Below are 21941 nucleotides of genomic sequence, written 5' to 3'. Positions count from 1 at the left end.
TGGGTCAAGCACAGTAGCTATCTTGAGCCACTGATGGTTGAGTGTAGCTACACATTGGGATAGGTCCTTTGTGAAGGCAGTCTTAAATTTCACCATGTAGTTTAAGTCATCAAAGGAGACCTCGATGGTGTGATGCAGGTGGCAGAAAGCAGGTAAAACCACTGAACATGAGACACATGTCTCACCTCCAAGAAGCTCAGTCACAAACCTGTAGTAGACAGTTCAAGAAAGTAATTATTAATCTACGCAATAATTGTCAACTACAGAGCTTTTTGGAGAAACAGTACCAATAAGTTAAAAAATATCTGCATGGGTCAAGGACAGCCCCCAGCTTTTGGAGTTGTACCAGCTCTAATGGAGTTAAAATGACTAGCTCGTGCCTTAGTTTGTCTAAAGCAGCAAAAACCGCCTCTTGATTCTTTAGTAGACGAGAAACCATATGATATCAACTGCAATTGGCTCCACACTCTCTCTGACCCATGCTGCCTCAGTAGACTTGACATTTACTGTTTGATATTGGTTTGCTCAGCATCAAATAAAACAGCTCTTTTTCAGTTTGGGTTAGGCTAGGTTAAATGAAGTTTGTTTCCACACTTTGTTTTGTCTGCGTTTGGGTCCACTATTCTCCATTCCACATGGTCTGCAGATCGTGAAGTGGAGCCAGAGGGAATGAATAAGGAATCGATAAGTGATAACAATAATAGAATCACAATTGCAAAATTCTTATCAATTCCCGCCCGTATCAGTGTTGCGTAATTACTGAAAAAAGAGTAATGCATTACATATATTACACAGAACATTTTACTTAAAAGCATACTTGATATATTAAGTACTAAAAGGCATTATGTAATGTATTTAATGCAGTATGTCACTTAATTACTCCAAGGAGGAAGTATTTGTTGCACTACTCTTTACATTACTTTTGCGTTTCTCTGTAAAATGACTTAAAACACATTGTAACATAACATTTAACAATATAAAACTATAGGCGATGTTCCCACACAACAACCAAATCCTTATCCTAATGAGAACACGTATGATCTCTTATTATTTATGTATAAACACAAAACCAATATGACAAAACAAAAATAAAAAGCAACACAAAGAGACTTCAAAACAATTGCCACAGTAATTCTACTGAAAAAACATGGAAAGGCCTGAGTGCGCATGGCTGCTGTTGTTACGTGTTGAAGCACAGGGTGTGGCTGCTGGCTTTGGGTCAGCATTCACTCATTTTTAACAGCAGTATTGGTTCTACTGTACAAATGATTTAGATCTACAGGTTATCTTAGATTACTTGAGTGGGCAATTTATATGAAACACAAGCATTGCTAAAACTTCTTGTGTTAACTGTTGCAATGATTTCATGACATGATAATTGAATTGGGAAGACATAAACATATTACGGACTGATCTGGGAATAGTGACTCAGAATAGATTAATTTAAATTTGTATGACTACATGTAAATGCTGTCACTACAACCACAGGCCCAACCACAACGACGGCTGACACCACCACCACCACAGCCCCAGCCACTACAACAACGACGGCTGCCACCACCACCACAGCCCCAGACACAACAACAACGACGGCAGCCACTACCACCACAGCTGCCACCACCACCACAGCACCAGCCACTACAACAACAACAGCAGCCACCACCACCACAGCCCCAGCCACAACAACAACGACGGCAGCCACCACTACCACAGCCCCAGCAACTACAACAACAACGGCGGACACTACGACCACAGCCCCAGCCACTACAACAACGACGGCTGCCACCACCACCACAGCCCCAGCCACTACAACAACGACGGATGTCACCACGACCATAGCAGCCACCACCACCACAGCCCCAGCAACTACAACAACGACAGCTCCCACCACCACGGCCCCAGCCACTACAACAACCACGGCTGCCACCACCACCACAGCCCCAGCCACTACAACAACGACGGCTGCCACCACAACCACAGCCCCAGCAACTACAACAACGACGGCTGCCACCACAACCACAGCCCCAGCCACTACAACAACCACGGCTGCCACCACCACCACAGCCCCAGCAACTACAACAACGACGGATGTCACCACGACCATAGCAGCCACCACCATCACAGCCCCAGCCACTACAACAACAACGGCAGCCACAACAACAACAACAGCTTCCACCACCACCACAGCCCCAGCAACTACAACAACGACGGCAGCCACCACAACCACAGCCCCAGCAACTACAACAACGACGGCTGCCACCACCGCCACAGCCCCAGCCACTACAACAACGACGGATACCACCACAGCAGCCACGACCACCACAGCCCCAGCCACAACAACAACGACGGATGCCACCACCACCACAGCCCCTGCCACTACAACAACGACGGCAGCGACCACCACCACAGCCCCAGCAACTACAACAACGACGGCTGCCACCACCACCACAGCCCCAGCCACTACAACAACGACGGATACCACCACAGCAGCCACCACCACCACAGCCCCAGCCACAACAACAACGACGGCTGCTACCACCACCACAGCCCCTGCCACTACAACAACGACGGCAGCGCCCACGACCACAGTCCCAGCAACTACAACGACGGCTGCCACCACCACCACAGCCCCAGCAACTACAACAACAATGACGGCTGCCACCACCACCACAGCCCCAGCAACTACAACAACGACGGCTGCCACCACCACCACAACAGCCACCACGACCACAGACCCAGCCACTACACCAACGACGGCAGCCACCACCACCACAGCCCCAGCAAGTACAACAATGACGGCAGCCACTACCACCACAGCCCCAGCAACTACAACAACGACGGCTCCCACCACCACCACAGCCCCAGCCACTACAGCAACCACAGCAGCCACAACAACAACTACAGCAGCCACCACCACCACAGACCCTGCCACTACAACAACGACGGCTGCCACCACCACCACAGCCCCAGCAACTACAACAACGACGGCTCCCGCCACAGCCCCAGCAACTACAACAACGACGGCTACCACCACCGCCACAGCCCCAGCAACTACAACAACGACAGCAGCCACCACCACCACAGCAGCCACAACCACCACAGCCCCTGCCACTACAACAACGACGGCTCCCACCACCACCACCACAGCCCCAGCAACTACAACAACAACGGCAGCCACAACAACAACAACAGCTGCCACCACCACCACAGCCCCAGCCACTACAACAACGACAGCTACCACCACCACCACCACAGCAGCCACCACCACCACAGCCCCAGTCATTACAACAACGACGGAAGCCACCACCACCACAGCCCCAGCCACTACAACAACGACGGCTGCCACCACCACCACAGCCCCAGCAACTACAACAACAACGGCAGCCACAACAACAACAACAGCTGCCACCACCACCACAGCCCCAGCCACTACAACAACGACGGCAGCCACCACCACCACAGCCCCAGCAACTACAACAACGACGGCTCCCACCACCGCCACAGCCCCAGCAACTACAACAACGACGGCTACCACCACCGCCACAGCCCCAGCAACTACAACAACGACAGCTGCCACCACAACCACAGCCCCAGTCATTACAACAACGACAGCTCCCACCACCACCACCACAGCAGCCACAACCACCGCAGCCCCTGCCACTACAACAACGACGGCTGCCACCACCACCACAGCCCCAGCCACTACAACAACAACGTCAGCCACAACGACAACAACAACAGCTTCCACCACCACCACAGCCCCAGCAACTACAACAACGACGGCTCCCACCACAGCCACAGCCCCAGCAACTACAACAACGACGGCTACCACCACCGCCACAGCCCCAGCAACTACAACAACGACGGCTGCCACCACAACCACATCCCCAGTCATTACAACAACGTCGGCTGCCACCACAGCCACAGCAGCCGCAGCAACCACAACAACGACAGCTCCCACCACTACCACAGCCCCAGCAACTACAACAACGACAGCTGCAACAACCACCACAGCAGCCACCACCACCACAGCCCCAGTCATTACAACAACGACGGAAGCCACCACCACCACAGCCCCAGCCACTACAACAACGTCGGCTGCCACCACAGCCCCAGTAACCACAACAACGACAGCTCCCACCACTACCACAACCCCAGCAACTACAACAACGACAGCTCCAACAACCACCACAGCAGCCACCACCACCACAGCCCCAGTCATTACAACAACGACGGCTACCACCACCGCCACAGCCCCAGCAACTACAACAATGACGGCTACCACCACCGCCACAGCCCCAGAAACTACAACAACAACGGCAGCCACAACAACAACAACAGCTCCCACCACCACCACCACAGCAGCCAGCACCACCACAGCCCCAGCCACTACAACAACGACGGCAGCCACCACCACCACAGCCCCAGCCACTACAACCATGACGGCTGCCACCATCACCACAGCCCCAGCCACTACAACAACGACAGCTGACACCACAGCCCCAGCAACCACAACAACGACGGCTCCTACCACCACCACAGCCCCAGCCACTACAGCAACAACAGCAGCCACAACAACAACTACAGCAGCCACCACCACCACAGACCCAGCCACTACACCAACGACAGCAGCCACCACCACCACAGCCCCAGCAACTACAACAACGACGGCTCCCACCACCGCCACAGCCCCAGCAACCACAACAACGACGGCTACCACCACCGCCACAGCCCCAGCAACCACAACAACGACGGCTACCACCACCGCCACAGCCCCAGCAACTACAACAATGACGGCTGCCACCACAACCACAGCCCCAGTCATTATAACAACGACAGCTCAAACCACCACCACCACAGCAGGCACAACCACCACAGCCCCTGCCACTACAACAACGACGGCACCCACCACCACCACAGCCCCAGCAACTACAACAACGACGGCAGCCACTACCACCACAGCCCCAGCAACTACAACAACGACGGCTCCCACCACCACCACAGCCCCAGCAACTACAACAACAACGGCAGCCACAACAACAACAACAGCTGCCACCACCACCACAGCCCCAGCCACTACAACAACGACGGCAGCCACCACCACCACAGCCCCAGCAACTACAACAACGACGGCTCCCACCACCACCACAGCCCCAGCAACTACAACAACGACGGCTACCACCACCGCCACAGCCCCAGCAACTACAACAACGACAGCTCCCACCACCACCACCACAGCAGCCACAACCACCACAACCCCTACCACTACAACAACGACGGCTCCCACCACCACCACCACAGCCCCAGCAACTACAACAACAACGGCAGCCACAACAACAACAACAGCTGCCACCACCACCACAGCCCCAGCCACTACAACAACGACAGCTACCACCACCACCACAGCAGCCACCACCACCACAGCCCCAGTCATTACAACAACGACGGAAGCCACCACCACCACAGCCCCAGCCACTACAACAACGACAGCTGCCACCACCACCACAGCAGCCACGACCACCACAGCCCCAGTCATTACAACAATGACGGCTCCCACCACCACCACAGCCCCAGCAACTACAACAACGACGGCTACCACCACCGCCACAGCCCCAGCAACTACAACAACAACGGCTGCCACCACAACCACAGCCCCAGTCATTACAACAACGACAGCTCCCACCACCACCACCACAGCAGCCACAACCACCACAGCCCCTGCCACTACAACAACGACGGCTGCCACCACCACCACAGCCCCAGTCACTACAACAACAACGTCAGCCACAACGACAACAACAACGGCTTCCACCACCACCACAGCCCCAGCAACTACAACAACGACGGCTCCCACCACAGCCACAGCCCCAGCAACTACAACAACGACGGCTACCACCACCGCCACAGCCCCTGCAACTACAACAACGACGGCTGCCACCACAACCACATCCCCACTCATTACAACAACGTCGGCTGCCACCACCACCACAGCCCCAGCCACTACAACAACAACGTCAGCCACAACGACAACAACAACAGCTTCCACCACCACCACAGCCCCAGCAACTACAACAACGACGGCTCCCACCACCGCCACAGCCCCAGCAACTACAACAACGACGGCTGCCACCACAACCACATCCCCTGTCATTACAACAACGACGGCTGCCACCACAGCCCCAGCACCCACAACAACGACAGCTCCCACCACCACCACAGCCCCAGCAACTACAACAACGACAGCTGCAACAACCACCACAGCAGCCACCACCACCACAGCCCCAGTCACTACGACAACGACGGCTCCCACCACCACCACAGCCCCAGCAACTACAACAACGACGGCTGCCACCACAACCACAGCCCCAGCAACTACAACAACGACAGCTCCCACCACTACCACAGACCCAGCAACTACAACAACGACGGCTACAACAACCTCCACAGCAGCCACCACCACCACAGCCCCAGTCACTACAACAACGACGGCTCCCACCACCACCACAGCCCCAGCAACTACATCAACAACGGCAGCCACAACAACAACAACAACTGCCACCACCACCACAGCCCCAGCCACTACAACAACGACAGCCCCTACCACCACCACCACAGCAGCCACAACCACCACAGCCCCAGCCACTACAACAACGACGGCTGCCACCACCACCACAGCCCCAGCCACTACAACAACAACGTCAGCCACAACGACAACAACAACAGCTTCCACCACCACCACAGCCCCAGCAACTGCAACAACGACGGCTCCCACCACCGCCACAGCCCCAGCAACTACAGCAACAACAGCAGCCACAACAACACCAACAGCAGCCACCACCACCACAGACCCAGCCACTACACCAACGACGGCAGCCACCACCACCACAGCCCCAGCAACTACAACAACGAAGGCTCCCACCACCACCACAGCCGCAGCACCCACAACAACGACGGCTACCACCACCGCCACAGCCCCAGCAACTACAACAACGACGGCTGCCACCACAACCACAGCCCCAGTCATTACAACAACGACAGCTCCCACCACCACCACCACAGCGGCCACAACCACCACAGCCACTGCCACTACAACAACGACGGCTGCCACCACCACCACAGCCCCAGCAACTACAACAACGACGGCTCCCACCACCACCACAGCCCCAGCAACTACAACAACGACGGCTACCACCACCGCCACAGCCCCAGCAACTACAACAACGACGGCTGCCACCACAACCACATCCCCTGTCATTACAACAACGACGGCTGCCACCACAGCCCCAGCACCCACAACAACGACAGCTCCCACCACCACCACAGCCCCAGCAACTACAACAACGACAGCTGCAACAACCACTACAGCTGCCACCACCACCACAGCCCCAGTCACTACAACAACGACGGCTCCCACCACCACCACAGCCCCAGCAACTACAACAACGACGGCTGCCACCACAACCACAGCCCCAGCAACTACAACAACGACAGCTCCCAACACTACCACAGACCCAGCAACTACAACAACGACGGCTACAACAACCACCACAGCAGCCACCACCACCACAACCCCAGTCACTACAACAACGACAGCCCCTACCACCACCACCACAGCAGCCACAACCACCACAGCCCCAGCCACTACAACAACGACGGCTGCCACCACCACCACAGCCCCAGCCACTACAACAACAACGTCAGCCACAACGACAACAACAACAGCTTCCACCACCACCACAGCCCCAGCAACTGCAACAACGACGGCTGCCACCACCACCACAGCCCCAGCCACTACAACAACGACGGATACCACCACAGCAGCCACCACCACCACAACCCCAGTCACTACAACAACGACAGCCCCTACCACCACCACCACAGCAGCCACAACCACCACAGCCCCAGCAACCACAACAATGACGACTACCACCACCGCCACAGCCCCAGCAACTACAACAACGACGGCTGCCACCACAACCACAGCCCCAGTCATTACAACAACGACAGCTCCCACCACCACCACCACTGCAGCCACCACCACCACAGCCCCAGTCACTACAACAACGACGGCTCCCACCACCACCACAGCCCCAGCAACCACAACAACGACGGCTACCACCACCGCCACAGCCCCAGCAACTACAACAACGACGGCTGCCACCACCACCACAGCCCCAGCAACTACAACAACGACGGCTCCCACCACCACCACAGCCCCAGCAACTACAACAACGACGGCTACTACCACCGCCACAGCCCCAGCAACTACAACAACGACGGCTGCCACCACAACCACATCCCCTGTCATTACAACAACGACGGCTGCCACCACAGCCCCAGCACCCACAACAACGACAGCTCCCACCACCACCACAGCCACCACCACCACAGCCCCAGTCACTACAACAACGACGGCTGCCACCACCACCACAGCCCCAGCAACTACAACAACGACGGCTCCCACCACCACCACAGCCCCAGCAACTACAACAACGACGGCTCCCACCACCGCCCCAGCAACTACAACAGCGACGGCTGCCACCACAACCACAGCCCCAGTCATTACAACAACGACGGCTGCCACCACAGCCCCAGCAACTACAACAACGACAGCTCCCACCACCATCACAGCCCCAGCAACTACAACAACGACAGCTGCAACAACCACCACCACAGCCACCACCACCACAGCCCCAGTCACTACAACAACGACGGCTGCCACCACCACCACAGCCCCAGCAACTACAACAACGACGGCTCCCACCACCACCACAGCCCCAGTCACTACAACAACGACGGCTCCCACCACCACCACAGCCCCAACAACTACAACAACGACAGCTACCACCACCACCACAGCAGCCACCACCACCACAGCCCCAGTCACTACAACAACGACGGCTGCCACCACAGCCCCAGCAACTACAACAACGACAGCTCCCACCACCACCACAGCCCCAGCCACTACAACAACAACAGCTCCTACCACCACCACTTCAGCAGCCACAACCACCACAGCCCCAGCCACTACAACAACAACGGCTGCCACCACCACCACAGCCCCAACAACTACAACAACGACGGCTACCACCACCACCACAGCCCCAACAACTACAACAACGACGGCTACTACCACCGCCACAGCCCCAGCAACTACAACAACGACGGCTGCCACCACAACCACATCCCCTGTCATTACAACAACGACGACTGCCACCACAGCCCCAGCAACTACAACAACGACAGCTCCCACCACCATCACAGCCCCAGCAACTACAACAACGACAGCTCCCACCGCCACCACAGCCCCAGCCACTACAACAACGACAGCTCCCACCACCACCACAGCCCCAGCCACTACAACAACGACAGCTCCTACCACCACCACTTCAGCAGCCACAACCACCACAGCCCCAGCCACTACAACAACAACGGCTGCCACCACCACCACAGCCCCAACAACTACAACAACGACGGCTACCACCACCGCCACAGCCCCAACAACTACAACAACGACGGCTACTACCACCGCCACAGCCCCAGCAACTACAACAACGACGGCTGCCACCACAACCACATCCCCTGTCATTACAACAACGACGGCTGCCACCACAGCCCCAGCACCCACAATAACGACAGCTCCCACCACCACCACAGCCCCAGCAACTACAACAACGACAGCTGCAACAACCACCACCACAGCCACCACCACCACAGCCCCAGTCACTACAACAACGACGGCTGCCACCACCACCACAGCCCCAGCAACTACAACAACGACGGCTCCCACCACCACCACAGCCCCAGCAACTACAACAACGACGGCTACTACCACCGCCACAGCCCCAGCAACTACAACAACGACGGCTGCCACCACAACCACATCCCCTGTCATTACAACAACGACGGCTGCCACCACAGCCCCAGCACCCACAACAACGACAGCTCCCACCACCACCACAGCCACCACCACCACAGCCCCAGTCACTACAACAACGACGGCTGCCACCACCACCACAGCCCCAGCAACTACAACAACGACGGCTCCCACCACCACCACAGCCCCAGCAACTACAACAACGACGGCTCCCACCACCGCCCCAGCAACTACAACAGCGACGGCTGCCACCACAACCACAGCCCCAGTCATTACAACAACGACGGCTGCCACCACAGCCCCAGCAACTACAACAACGACAGCTCCCACCACCATCACAGCCCCAGCAACTACAACAACGACAGCTGCAACAGCCACCACCACAGCCACCACCACCACAGCCCCAGTCACTACAACAACGACGGCTGCCACCACCACCACAGCCCCAGCAACTACAACAACGACGGCTCCCACCACCACCACAGCCCCAGTCACTACAACAACGACGGCTCCCACCACCACCACAGCCCCAACAACTACAACAACGACAGCTACCACCACCACCACAGCAGCCACCACCACCACAGCCCCAGTCACTACAACAACGACGGCTGCCACCACAGCCCCAGCAACTACAACAACGACAGCTCCCACCACCACCACAGCCCCAGCCACTACAACAACAACAGCTCCTACCACCACCACAGCCCCAGCAACTACAACAACGACGGCTCCCACCACCGCCCCAGCAACTACAACAGCGACGGCTGCCACCACAACCACAGCCCCAGTCATTACAACAACGACAGCTCCTACCACCACCACTTCAGCAGCCACAACCACCACAGCCCCAGCCACTACAACAACGACGGCTCCCACCACCACCACAGCCCCAGCAACTACAACAACGACAGCTCCCACCGCCACCACAGCCCCAGCCACTACAACAACGACAGCTCCCACCACCACCACAGCCCCAGCCACTACAACAACGACAGCTCCTACCACCACCACTTCAGCAGCCACAACCACCACAGCCCCAGCCACTACAACAACAACGGCTGCCACCACCACCACAGCCCCAACAACTACAACAACGACGGCTACCACCACCACCACAGCCCCAACAACTACAACAACGACGGCTACTACCACCGCCACAGCCCCAGCAACTACAACAACGACGGCTGCCACCACAACCACATCCCCTGTCATTACAACAACGACGGCTGCCACCACAGCCCCAGCACCCACAATAACGACAGCTCCCACCACCACCACAGCCCCAGCAACTACAACAACGACAGCTGCAACAACCACCACCACAGCCACCACCACCACAGCCCCAGTCACTACAACAACGACGGCTGCCACCACCACCACAGCCCCAGCAACTACAACAACGACGGCTCCCACCACCACCACAGCCCCAGCAACTACAACAACGACGGCTCCCACCACCGCCCCAGCAACTACAACAACGACGGCTGCCACCACAGCCCCAGCAACTACAACAACGACAGCTCCAACCACCATCACAGCCCCAGCAACTACAACAACGACAGCTGCAACAACCACCACCACAGCCACCACCACCACAGCCCCAGTCACTACAACAACGACGGCTGCCACCACCACCACAGCCCCAGCAACTACAACAACGACGGCTCCCACCACCACCACAGCCCCAGTCACTACAACAACGACGGCTCCCACCACCACCACAGCCCCAACAACTACAACAACGAAGGCTCCCACCACCACCACAGCCCCAGCTACCACCACCACCACAGCAGCCACCACCACCACAGTCCCAGTCACTACAACAACGACGGCTGCCACCACAGCCCCAGCAACTACAACAACGACAGCTCCCACCACCACCACAGCCCCAGCCACTACAACAACGACAGCTCCTACCACCACCACTTCAGCAGCCACAACCACCACAGCCCCAGCCACTACAACAACAACGGCTGCCACCACCACCACAGCCCCAACAACTACAACAACGACGGCTACCACCACCGCCACAGCCCCAGCAACTACAACAACGAAGGCTCCCACCACCACCACAGCCCCAGCAACTACAACAACGACAGCTCCCACCACCACCACAGCCCCAGCCACTACAACAACGACAGCTCCTACCACCACCACTTCAGCAGCCACAACCACCACAGCCCCAGCCACTACAACAACGACGGCTGCCACCACCACCACAGCCCCAACAAATACAACAACGACAGCTGCCACCACCACCACAGCCCCAACAACTACAACAACGACGGCTACCACAACCGCCACAGCCCCAGCAACTACAACAACGACGGCTGCCACCACAACCACAGCCCCAGTCATTACAACAACGACAGCTCCCACCACCACCACCACAGCAGCCACCACCACCACAGCCCCAGTCACTACAACAACGACGGCTCCCACCACCACCACAGCCCCAGCAACCACAACAACGACGGCTACCACCACCGCCACAGCCCCAGCAACTACAACAACGACGGCTGCCACCACCACCACAGCCCCAGCAACTACAACAACGACGGCTCCCACCACCACCACAGCCCCAGCAACTACAACAACGACGGCTACTACCACCGCCACAGCCCCAGCAACTACAACAACGACGGCTGCCACCACAACCACATCCCCTGTCATTACAACAACGACGGCTGCCACCACAGCCCCAGCACCCACAACAACGACAGCTCCCACCACCACCACAGCCACCACCACCACAGCCCCAGTCACTACAACAACGACGGCTGCCACCACCACCACAGCCCCAGCAACTACAACAACGACGGCTCCCACCACCACCACAGCCCCAGCAACTACAACAACGACGGCTCCCACCACCGCCCCAGCAACTACAACAGCGACGGCTGCCACCACAACCACAGCCCCAGTCATTACAACAACGACGGCTGCCACCACAGCCCCAGCAACTACAACAACGACAGCTCCCACCACCATCACAGCCCCAGCAACTACAACAACGACAGCTGCAACAACCACCACCACAGCCACCACCACCACAGCCCCAGTCACTACAACAACGACGGCTGCCACCACCACCACAGCCCCAGCAACTACAACAACGACGGCTCCCACCACCACCACAGCCCCAGTCACTACAACAACGACGGCTCCCACCACCACCACAGCCCCAACAACTACAACAACGACAGCTACCACCACCACCACAGCAGCCACCACCACCACAGCCCCAGTCACTACAACAACGACGGCTGCCACCACAGCCCCAGCAACTACAACAACGACAGCTCCCACCACCACCACAGCCCCAGCCACTACAACAACAACAGCTCCTACCACCACCACTTCAGCAGCCACAACCACCACAGCCCCAGCCACTACAACAACAACGGCTGCCACCACCACCACAGCCCCAACAACTACAACAACGACGGCTACCACCACCACCACAGCCCCAACAACTACAACAACGACGGCTACTACCACCGCCACAGCCCCAGCAACTACAACAACGACGACTGCCACCACAACCACATCCCCTGTCATTACAACAACGACGGCTGCCACCACAGCCCCAGCAACTACAACAACGACAGCTCCCACCACCATCACAGCCCCAGCAACTACAACAACGACAGCTCCCACCGCCACCACAGCCCCAGCCACTACAACAACGACAGCTCCCACCACCACCACAGCCCCAGCCACTACAACAACGACAGCTCCTACCACCACCACTTCAGCAGCCACAACCACCACAGCCCCAGCCACTACAACAACGACGGCTGCCACCACCACCACAGCCCCAACAACTACAACAACGACGGCTACCACCACCACCACAGCCCCAACAACTACAACAACGACGGCTACTACCACCGCCACAGCCCCAGCAACTACAACAACGACGGCTGCCACCACAACCACATCCCCTGTCATTACAACAACGACGGCTGCCACCACAGCCCCAGCACCCACAATAACGACAGCTCCCACCACCACCACAGCCCCAGCAACTACAACAACGACAGCTGCAACAACCACCACCACAGCCACCACCACCACAGCCCCAGTCACTACAACAACGACGGCTGCCACCACCACCACAGCCCCAGCAACTACAACAACGACGGCTCCCACCACCACCACAGCCCCAGCAACTACAACAACGACGGCTCACACCACCGCCCCAGCAACTACAACAACGACGGCTGCCACCACAGCCCCAGCAACTACAACAACGACAGCTCCAACCACCATCACAGCCCCAGCAACTACAACAACGACAGCTGCAACAACCACCACCACAGCCACCACCACCACAGCCCCAGTCACTACAACAAGGACGGCTGCCACCACCACCACAGCCCCAGCAACTACAACAACGACGGCTCCCACCACCACCACAGCCCCAGTCACTACAACAACGACGGCTCCCACCACCACCACAGCCCCAACAACTACAACAACGACAGCTACCACCACCACCACAGCAGCCACCACCACCACAGCCCCAGTCACTACAACAACGACGGCTGCCACCACAGCCCCAGCAACTACAACAACGACAGCTCCCACCACCACCACAGCCCCAGCCACTACAACAACGACAGCTCCTACCACCACCACTTCAGCAGCCACAACCACCACAGCCCCAGCCACTACAACAACAACGGCTGCCACCACCACCACAGCCCCAACAACTACAACAACGACGGCTACCACCACCGCCACAGCCCCAGCAACTACAACAACGAAGGCTCCCACCACCACCACAGCCCCAGCAACTACAACAACGACAGCTCCCACCACCACCACAGCCCCAGCCACTACAACAACGACAGCTCCTACCACCACCACTTCAGCAGCCACAACCACCACAGCCCCAGCCACTACAACAACGACGGCTGCCACCACCACCACAGCCCCAACAACTACAACAATGACAGCTGCCACCACCACCACAGCCCCAACAACTACAACAACGACGGCTACCACAACCGCCACAGCCCCAGCAACTACAACAACGACGGCTGCCACAACAACCACATCCGCTGTCATTACAACAACGACGTCTGCCACCACAGCCCCAGCACCCACAACAACGACAGCTCCCACCACCACCACAGCCCCAGCAACTACAACAACGACAGCTGCAGCAACCACCACAGCAGCCACCACCACCACAGCCCCAGTCACTACAACAACGACGGCTCCCACCACCACCACAGCCCCAGCAACTACAACAACGACGGCTCCCACCACCGCCACAGCCCCAGCAACTACAACAAAGACGGCTGCCACCACAACCACAGCCCCAGCAACTACAACAACGACGGCTGCCACCACAACCACAGCCCCAGCCACTGCAACAACGACGGCAGCCACCACCACCACAGCCCCAGTCACTACAACAACGACGGCTCCCACCACCACCACAGCTCCAGCAACTACATCAACAACGGCAGCCACAACAACAACAACAACTGCCACCGCCACCACAGCCCCAGCCACTACAACAACGACCGCTGCCACCACCACCACAGCCCCAACAACTACAACAACGACGGCTACCACCACCACCACAGCCCCAGCAACTACAACAACGACGGCTGCCACCACAACCACAGCCCCAGCAACTACAACAACGACGGCAGCCACCACCACCACAGCCCCAGCCACTACAACAACGACGGCTGCCACCACCACCACAGCCCCAGCCACTACAACAACGACGGCTGCCACCACAACCAAAGCCCCTTCCACTACAACAACGACAGCAGCCACCAGCACCACAGCCCCAGTCATTACAACAACGACGGCAGCCATCACCACCACAGCCCCTGCCACTGCAACAACGACAGCAGCCATCTCCACCACAAGCCCAGCCACTACAACAACGACTGCTCCCACCACCACCACAGCAGCCACCACCACAGCCCCAGCCAATACAACAACGACAGCAGTCACCATCACCACAGCCCCAGCCACTACAACAACGACAGTAGCCACGACCACCACAACCCCAGCCACAACAACGACTGCTGCCACCACCACCACGGCTGCCACCACCACCACAGCCCTAGCCACTACAACAACGACGGCTGCAACCACAACCACAACCACAGCCCCTACAACTACAACAACGACGGCAGCCACCACCACGACAGCCACAACAACAACGACTGCAGCGACGACCACCACAACCCCAATGACTACAACAACGACGGCTGCCACTACCACTACAACTTCCACCACCACCACAGCACCAGCCACTACAACGACGGCAGCCACTACCACCACAGCCCCAACCACAACAACAACGACGGCTGCCACCACCACAGCAGCCACCACCACCACAGCCCCAGCCACTACAACAAGGACAGCTGCCACCACAACCACAGCCCTAACAACTACAACAACGACGGCTGCCACCACCACCACAGCCCCAGCGTCTACAACAACGACGGCTTCCACCACCACCACGGCAGCAACGACCACCACAGCCCCAACCACTACAACAACGACGGCAGCCACCACCACCACAACCCCAACAACTACAACAACGACTGCTGCCAGCACCACCACAGCCCCAACAACTACAACAACGACGGCAGCCACCACCACCACAGCCCTAGCCGCTACATCAGCGACGGCAGCCACCACCACCACAGCCCCAACCACAACAACAACGACGACAGCCACTACCACCACAGCCCCAACAACTGCATCAACGACGGCAGCCACGACATCCACAGCTGCCACCACCACCACAGCCCCAGTCACTACATCAACTACGGCTTCTACCACCACCTCGGCCCCCGCCACTACCTCAATTACAGTTGCCACCACCACCTTAGCCCTGACCTCCACGTCAGCGACGTCCTCCACCACCCCCATATTTGTTGTATTCAGATCCATTCAAAGCAATTTTACAACTGACTTGTTGAATTCATCATCTGAAGCTTTCAAAACGCGAGCTGCATCTATAAAGGCACAGGTAAGTGTTTTACTTTGTGGAAAGTAGAATGAACGATGTGTCTAAAGAACAGCCATTAAAGTACTAAATGCTCAATACAGCATTTCACTGAATTACAGCAGGAACAAGTCAACTATAGAATCTTTGCTTGCATTTTGATGAATGCTCAATCATCCAGGTAAGTAAATCTCCAAAAGTTGATTCTGTTCATCTGGATGTAGCGTTTTGTGGGAGAAACGTTTCGTCACTCATCCAAAACGCTACATCCAGATGAACAGAATCAACTTTTGGAGCTTTGCTTGCACTGTTAAAAACATTGGAACACTTTGTCCCAAGATTTACACATGTGCTTTTGAGCTATTGATCCGCAGTCTTTTGTACTTGTGGCAAAGCACTTTAAGTCAGTATTATTGCTGGATGTTTATTCTTGTCTCAAAGGAGACAAGCTCTTAAGATGTTGGTTCTCACTTCATATTTGAACAAACCTTTTCACTTTAACAAATACAGATACAGATTCTCTTTCTTTCGCTTGTCTACTGTCTTTCTCATCTCCAACTCATGCATTGAACCTGACTTTACGGGACATATTCATGACAAAAAGCACTGCATTTCTCTCACTAGAAGATGGATAATATACTTACGATAACACTGTATAAAGTAATTAAACTGCATCAATTTAAAATCTGTGGAAGTTTTCCCCAGTTTTTTTAGTTAGTGAGTTATCGCTGTTGCCTCACAGCAGGATGGTTTTGAGCTTGAATTTTAAGAAAATTCTCCTTTGTGTCTGCAGATTGAACCTCCTTACAGATTGGCGTTCCCTTCTTCTTTTGTCTCCTTGAATGTTGTGAGCTTCAGGTAATTTCAGTATTTTGACATATAATGTAAAGAGCACTCACCTAAAGCCCTAAATATTCCAATCTATAATTTTTGTCTCTGCATTTACAGGCAGGGATCAGTCATCAACACGATAGAACTTCAGTTTGTAAACACATCTGTACCAAACAACACTGAGATTGGAAATGTTTTGAACAGTACAGCCTCAAACGTTACAGGCTTTGACATTGAAAGGGCCTCCATCGCTGTCAATGACACAGGTGAGTAACATTTCGTTATGTTTGATCAAAAAGTCTCAAATGTTTTAGAGTGACTTGGTTAAAAATGTTTTGTACATTTTTTCTACCACAGCTGCTGCATCAACTACTACAACTGTTGTACCAACAACTACACCTAGTGCAACAACTACTACATCAACTACTAAAGCTATTGTAACAACATCTACAACTACTGCAACTACAGCTTCAAGTGGAGTATGCCACAATATTAATTCCAGCACTGTTTTCCCCCTGGTGCTGCTGTTATGGCTTCTATCAAGCCAGCAATAGCATCTGTGCTGGTTTTCATGTGAAAGACAAGCAGCAGATGATCTCTTTCACTGCAGCTCTTTATTTATTGGACACATCGGAAAGAGTAGAATTGCTATGTTTGTCAATATGAAAATATTTCTTGGTGGGAATGACCCTGCAGTGAACAGAATGACACAGACTTCTTTTATGCATGCGGTTAATTGAATTATAAATAGAAAAACTGAACTAACGACACACAGGCAAAAGATAAAACAAAATGGGTGCTTTATCTTAGAGGCTTAGTAGTTTATGCTGTTCAGTTTAATTCAATTCAAGTTTATTTATATGGCACCAAACCACACTAACAGTCACCTCGAGGTGCTTTAAATTGTTAAGGTAAAGACCCTACAAAGACCCTCTTGCTTTTAAGTGTGTCTCTGCCTACATGTCTGTTAACTGTTCCTCTTTTATACAGAAAAAGACTAAACATTAAAAATATATAGAAACAACTTCTTAACTTTGTAACAACATTATCCCCATCAGCTCTTCTTATATTTCTTAAATGCTTGTAAATTAAATGTTTTGGGTCTCCCTTCATATAGAGCATACACAGTATATATATCACAAAAAATGTATAATAAAGTGCAAAGAGTGGATCTACATGTGGTCTCTCTTCCCCCCCCCACCCCAAAAAAAAGCACTGGCACTTTTCTTATTTATACCAATTGTATGTTTATAAAAAGATTTATATTCTGTGAAATGTATTTTAATTTTTACATTTTCTGTAAGAAAGTCACAATAACCAGAATATAGAATGTATAAGAAATTTACACTGTCTCCTGTGATGTTTTGCTGTTTGAGTAGGTAAAGATAAGGTTGAAATAACCTAAAGGTATACAATTTCTGACTAAACCCTAGAGTCAGAAGAGTCTTGATGCCTAGTCACCTGTACAGCTTCTTTAAAGAGTAAGACATAAATAATGTGCCCTACTCAGTCAGTATCTTTTTCGAGATGCCAACTTGGAAGATTACCTGAAACATGTTCATCTGCTGTGCATGTGCATCTGCATCTCATTATTTGCAGAAATGGTGTGTAAGGGCACTGCCCTGTGCACTCTAGTCAAATGATCTGTCATGCCAAGCCTGGGTTTTGGCACCACATTGATACAAAGGGGCTACACAGGCAGCGTTATGGAAGATTGCATGTTTGAGTTATAGTGATTTAGATCGGTAGCTTTTCAGTTCCATGCTGCTCGGCTCAGTCCTGATCATCTGACCTGTGCTGCTTTTCTTTGTGGATTTAGCCAGTTGAATTCACCAAGCTATGAGAACAGATGTCATGGCTAGTTTTCAACACCTAGACTGTATAAAGGTGGACTTCTGTGATTGAATCTAATGTAAAGACTCAACTTGTTCTTTTGTTCTTTTTTCAGTTTATAATGAATAAATTGGTTATTCATTATACAGCACTGGTGATAGTTTTGCATCTTTTTCTGTCTGGCGGGCAAATTGTTGTGTTTGCCGACAAGTAATAACAGCAATTATTTCATAAGCAATAGTTGCTGGTTTTTCTTTTTTCTTTTTTTCCAAGGCTGTTTGTTTTTTATGTGTTGTCCATGGTGTATTTTGCATGGGGACTCTGCCTGCTCACCTGCTTCACTTATATTAAAGAAAGTATGGTGAACACAGCTTCTGTTATGATCAATTAATATTTTTTGACAAATGATGAGAAAATAGCACCCAGAATGGAAGCAAAAGGAGAATTTTAGGTGTACATGTAATAGATCTTCAGGGGTCCTGTGAGTCTACTCATTGCTGCAAGATGTTCTGGTGAAATGACTGGAAAGTTTGATCCTACTAAAATCAGTCACTGCTGTATCAGTAACAGACATTGAGAAGACGAATGTCCATTAATTAAGCTTCCCTGCATATCTGTAGATTCCTCTGTGTATGTGAAGTCAACGGTACAACTGCCAACAGTATATAGCCACCTGCTTGTATTGATGAGATGCATGCACCTTTTGTCTCATATGATTTTGTATCTTTGGATGGAAAGGAAAATATACATGCTAAAATTCAGCCTTGCTACAGTGCTGAAGAGAAACATAGGATTGTTCTTATTTTCTTCAGTCTGTGATGAATAGTGAGATGTTTTAGTTTCACAGATGGCTTTTTTTGAATAAAGCAGCCAACTTTTCCAAGCCAAGTGAGGATTGTCTAAATTAGTGAGATGCCATTTCCTGTCCAGCTTACCAGTTTTCTGCTTCAAGGGGTGCATTTCAGAGTTATACCAGGAAGTTCTTCTGATTCGATCCTTTCTAAAAAAGCAAAGTCCGTGTCCTATGTCATTGTATTCTATTTTGCTTCCTCCCTGTCTCGTCATGTCTATTAGGATCAGCCATGTCTTCCTCCTGTTGTGCATTCACCTCATTACTTTGTGTGTATATTTGGTTTGTGTTTACCTCTGTTCTTCATCGGAGCATCTCTGTATCATCCCTGGTGTTTCATCATTCTATTCTTCTTACCCAGGGTCTTACCAGCTATGTTTCCAGGTTTCAGGTTGTTTAGTTCTATGTTTCCAGTTTCTTGTTTAGCTGTCCCCAGTTTAGGTTTTAACTAGTTGTTTTGTAGTGTTTCATTTCAGCCACAAATAAAGGCTTATGTTCAGTTAAACATCCACCTTCATCTCCTTTGTCTGCATTTGGGTCCACTTCTCTCATCTTCACGTGGTTGCCTCTCTAGCTGTGAGAAGGAAGTCATGAACTCAGATGACAAAACATGTTCAGGATGGATAATGATGTTTTTTGCCTTCTTTATCACCTGATTTTCTGTCATTCATTATCTGTCTGCCTGACCCCTGTGATTTTGGACCAGGTGTTAACAATACTGCTGAGGGAGTTTGTATCCTTACTGCCTTACTAGACAAAACACTGCAAATAAAAGAAAATGTTAAAAGACTTTCAACAAATGAACAATAAAAATTTTTCTTATTACAAGAGTTCAGTCTCCTATACAAATATATTCTTTATTGACTCTATTTTACGATGAAATCTGTCTTCACATCAAACTTGAGTTGATGGTCAAAGATAGTGCAGTCTTTTAAATCTGGACATCAGTGTTTTGAGTAACTCTGGCTTTATACTCAGTTTTTCAGTGTCTGAAGTCAATAATCACTTCCTTTAATCATTTAAGTCCAGATAGTTATTGTCATACCATTTCACAAATTCAGGTAAAAGAGGACCATGGACAGACTCAGAACCTTGAAGCTACGACAAGAGTACAGTGTCATCAGAAAACGTAACTATAAATCTGTTCTCATAAGATGTCCTCTAGCTTTCGGTGTACATAATAAAAAGAAGGGGTGACAGAACACAGTCCTGAGGAGAACCAAAGCTTGACACAGTCCTACTGGATTATTTGTTCATTAAGAAGGACATCTTAAATTCTTTCGGTGAGAAAGTTTGAAATCGGCATGTTGGCTAGGGAGATCCATAGCAACAATTTTCAGTTGGACTGGGAATTGTTGGGGAGGTTATTTTCTGATAAACTGCTATTATGTTGTATGTCCAAGATGAATGGTAAGTATAGGTTATTCATTATACAGGTTTTTGTGGTGTGCATCTTGCCCAGAATGTCAGTTGATGAACCAAACAGCCATTCTGACAGTAACTTTACTGCTTTTACCTTTAACCCCCCTATTCTTCTCAAATATTACTAACACATT

At 53.1% G+C, this 21941-nt stretch overlaps 1 protein-coding gene across 1 annotated transcript in view; it reads left to right on the top strand.

Moving 5' to 3' along the window:
* The window catches only part of LOC134624020 (mucin-2-like), a 29368-nt gene extending 10665 nt beyond the window's left edge, over nucleotides 1–18703 (top strand). Inside the window, exons 2-17 of the mRNA XM_065470249.1 lie at nucleotides 2506–3101; nucleotides 3421–5421; nucleotides 6535–6762; nucleotides 7516–9154; nucleotides 9223–9683; nucleotides 9760–11045; nucleotides 11161–11165; nucleotides 11263–11483; nucleotides 11628–12941; nucleotides 13159–13822; nucleotides 14171–14968; nucleotides 15025–15425; nucleotides 15610–16895; nucleotides 17665–17729; nucleotides 17820–17968; nucleotides 18693–18703. Coding sequence (XP_065326321.1) covers nucleotides 2506–3101; nucleotides 3421–5421; nucleotides 6535–6762; nucleotides 7516–9154; nucleotides 9223–9683; nucleotides 9760–11045; nucleotides 11161–11165; nucleotides 11263–11483; nucleotides 11628–12941; nucleotides 13159–13822; nucleotides 14171–14968; nucleotides 15025–15425; nucleotides 15610–16895; nucleotides 17665–17729; nucleotides 17820–17968; nucleotides 18693–18703 — 11125 coding nt within the window. The remainder of the gene's footprint in view (nucleotides 1–2505; nucleotides 3102–3420; nucleotides 5422–6534; nucleotides 6763–7515; nucleotides 9155–9222; nucleotides 9684–9759; nucleotides 11046–11160; nucleotides 11166–11262; nucleotides 11484–11627; nucleotides 12942–13158; nucleotides 13823–14170; nucleotides 14969–15024; nucleotides 15426–15609; nucleotides 16896–17664; nucleotides 17730–17819; nucleotides 17969–18692) is intronic.
* The last annotated feature ends 3238 nt before the right edge of the window (nucleotides 18704–21941 follow it).

Source organism: Pelmatolapia mariae, linkage group LG3_W (assembly GCF_036321145.2).
Source record: "Pelmatolapia mariae isolate MD_Pm_ZW linkage group LG3_W, Pm_UMD_F_2, whole genome shotgun sequence".
NCBI lineage: Eukaryota > Metazoa > Chordata > Actinopteri > Cichliformes > Cichlidae > Pelmatolapia > Pelmatolapia mariae.
Note: the sequence above shows the minus strand (reverse complement) of the source record. Positions and strands in the feature narration are given on the sequence as shown.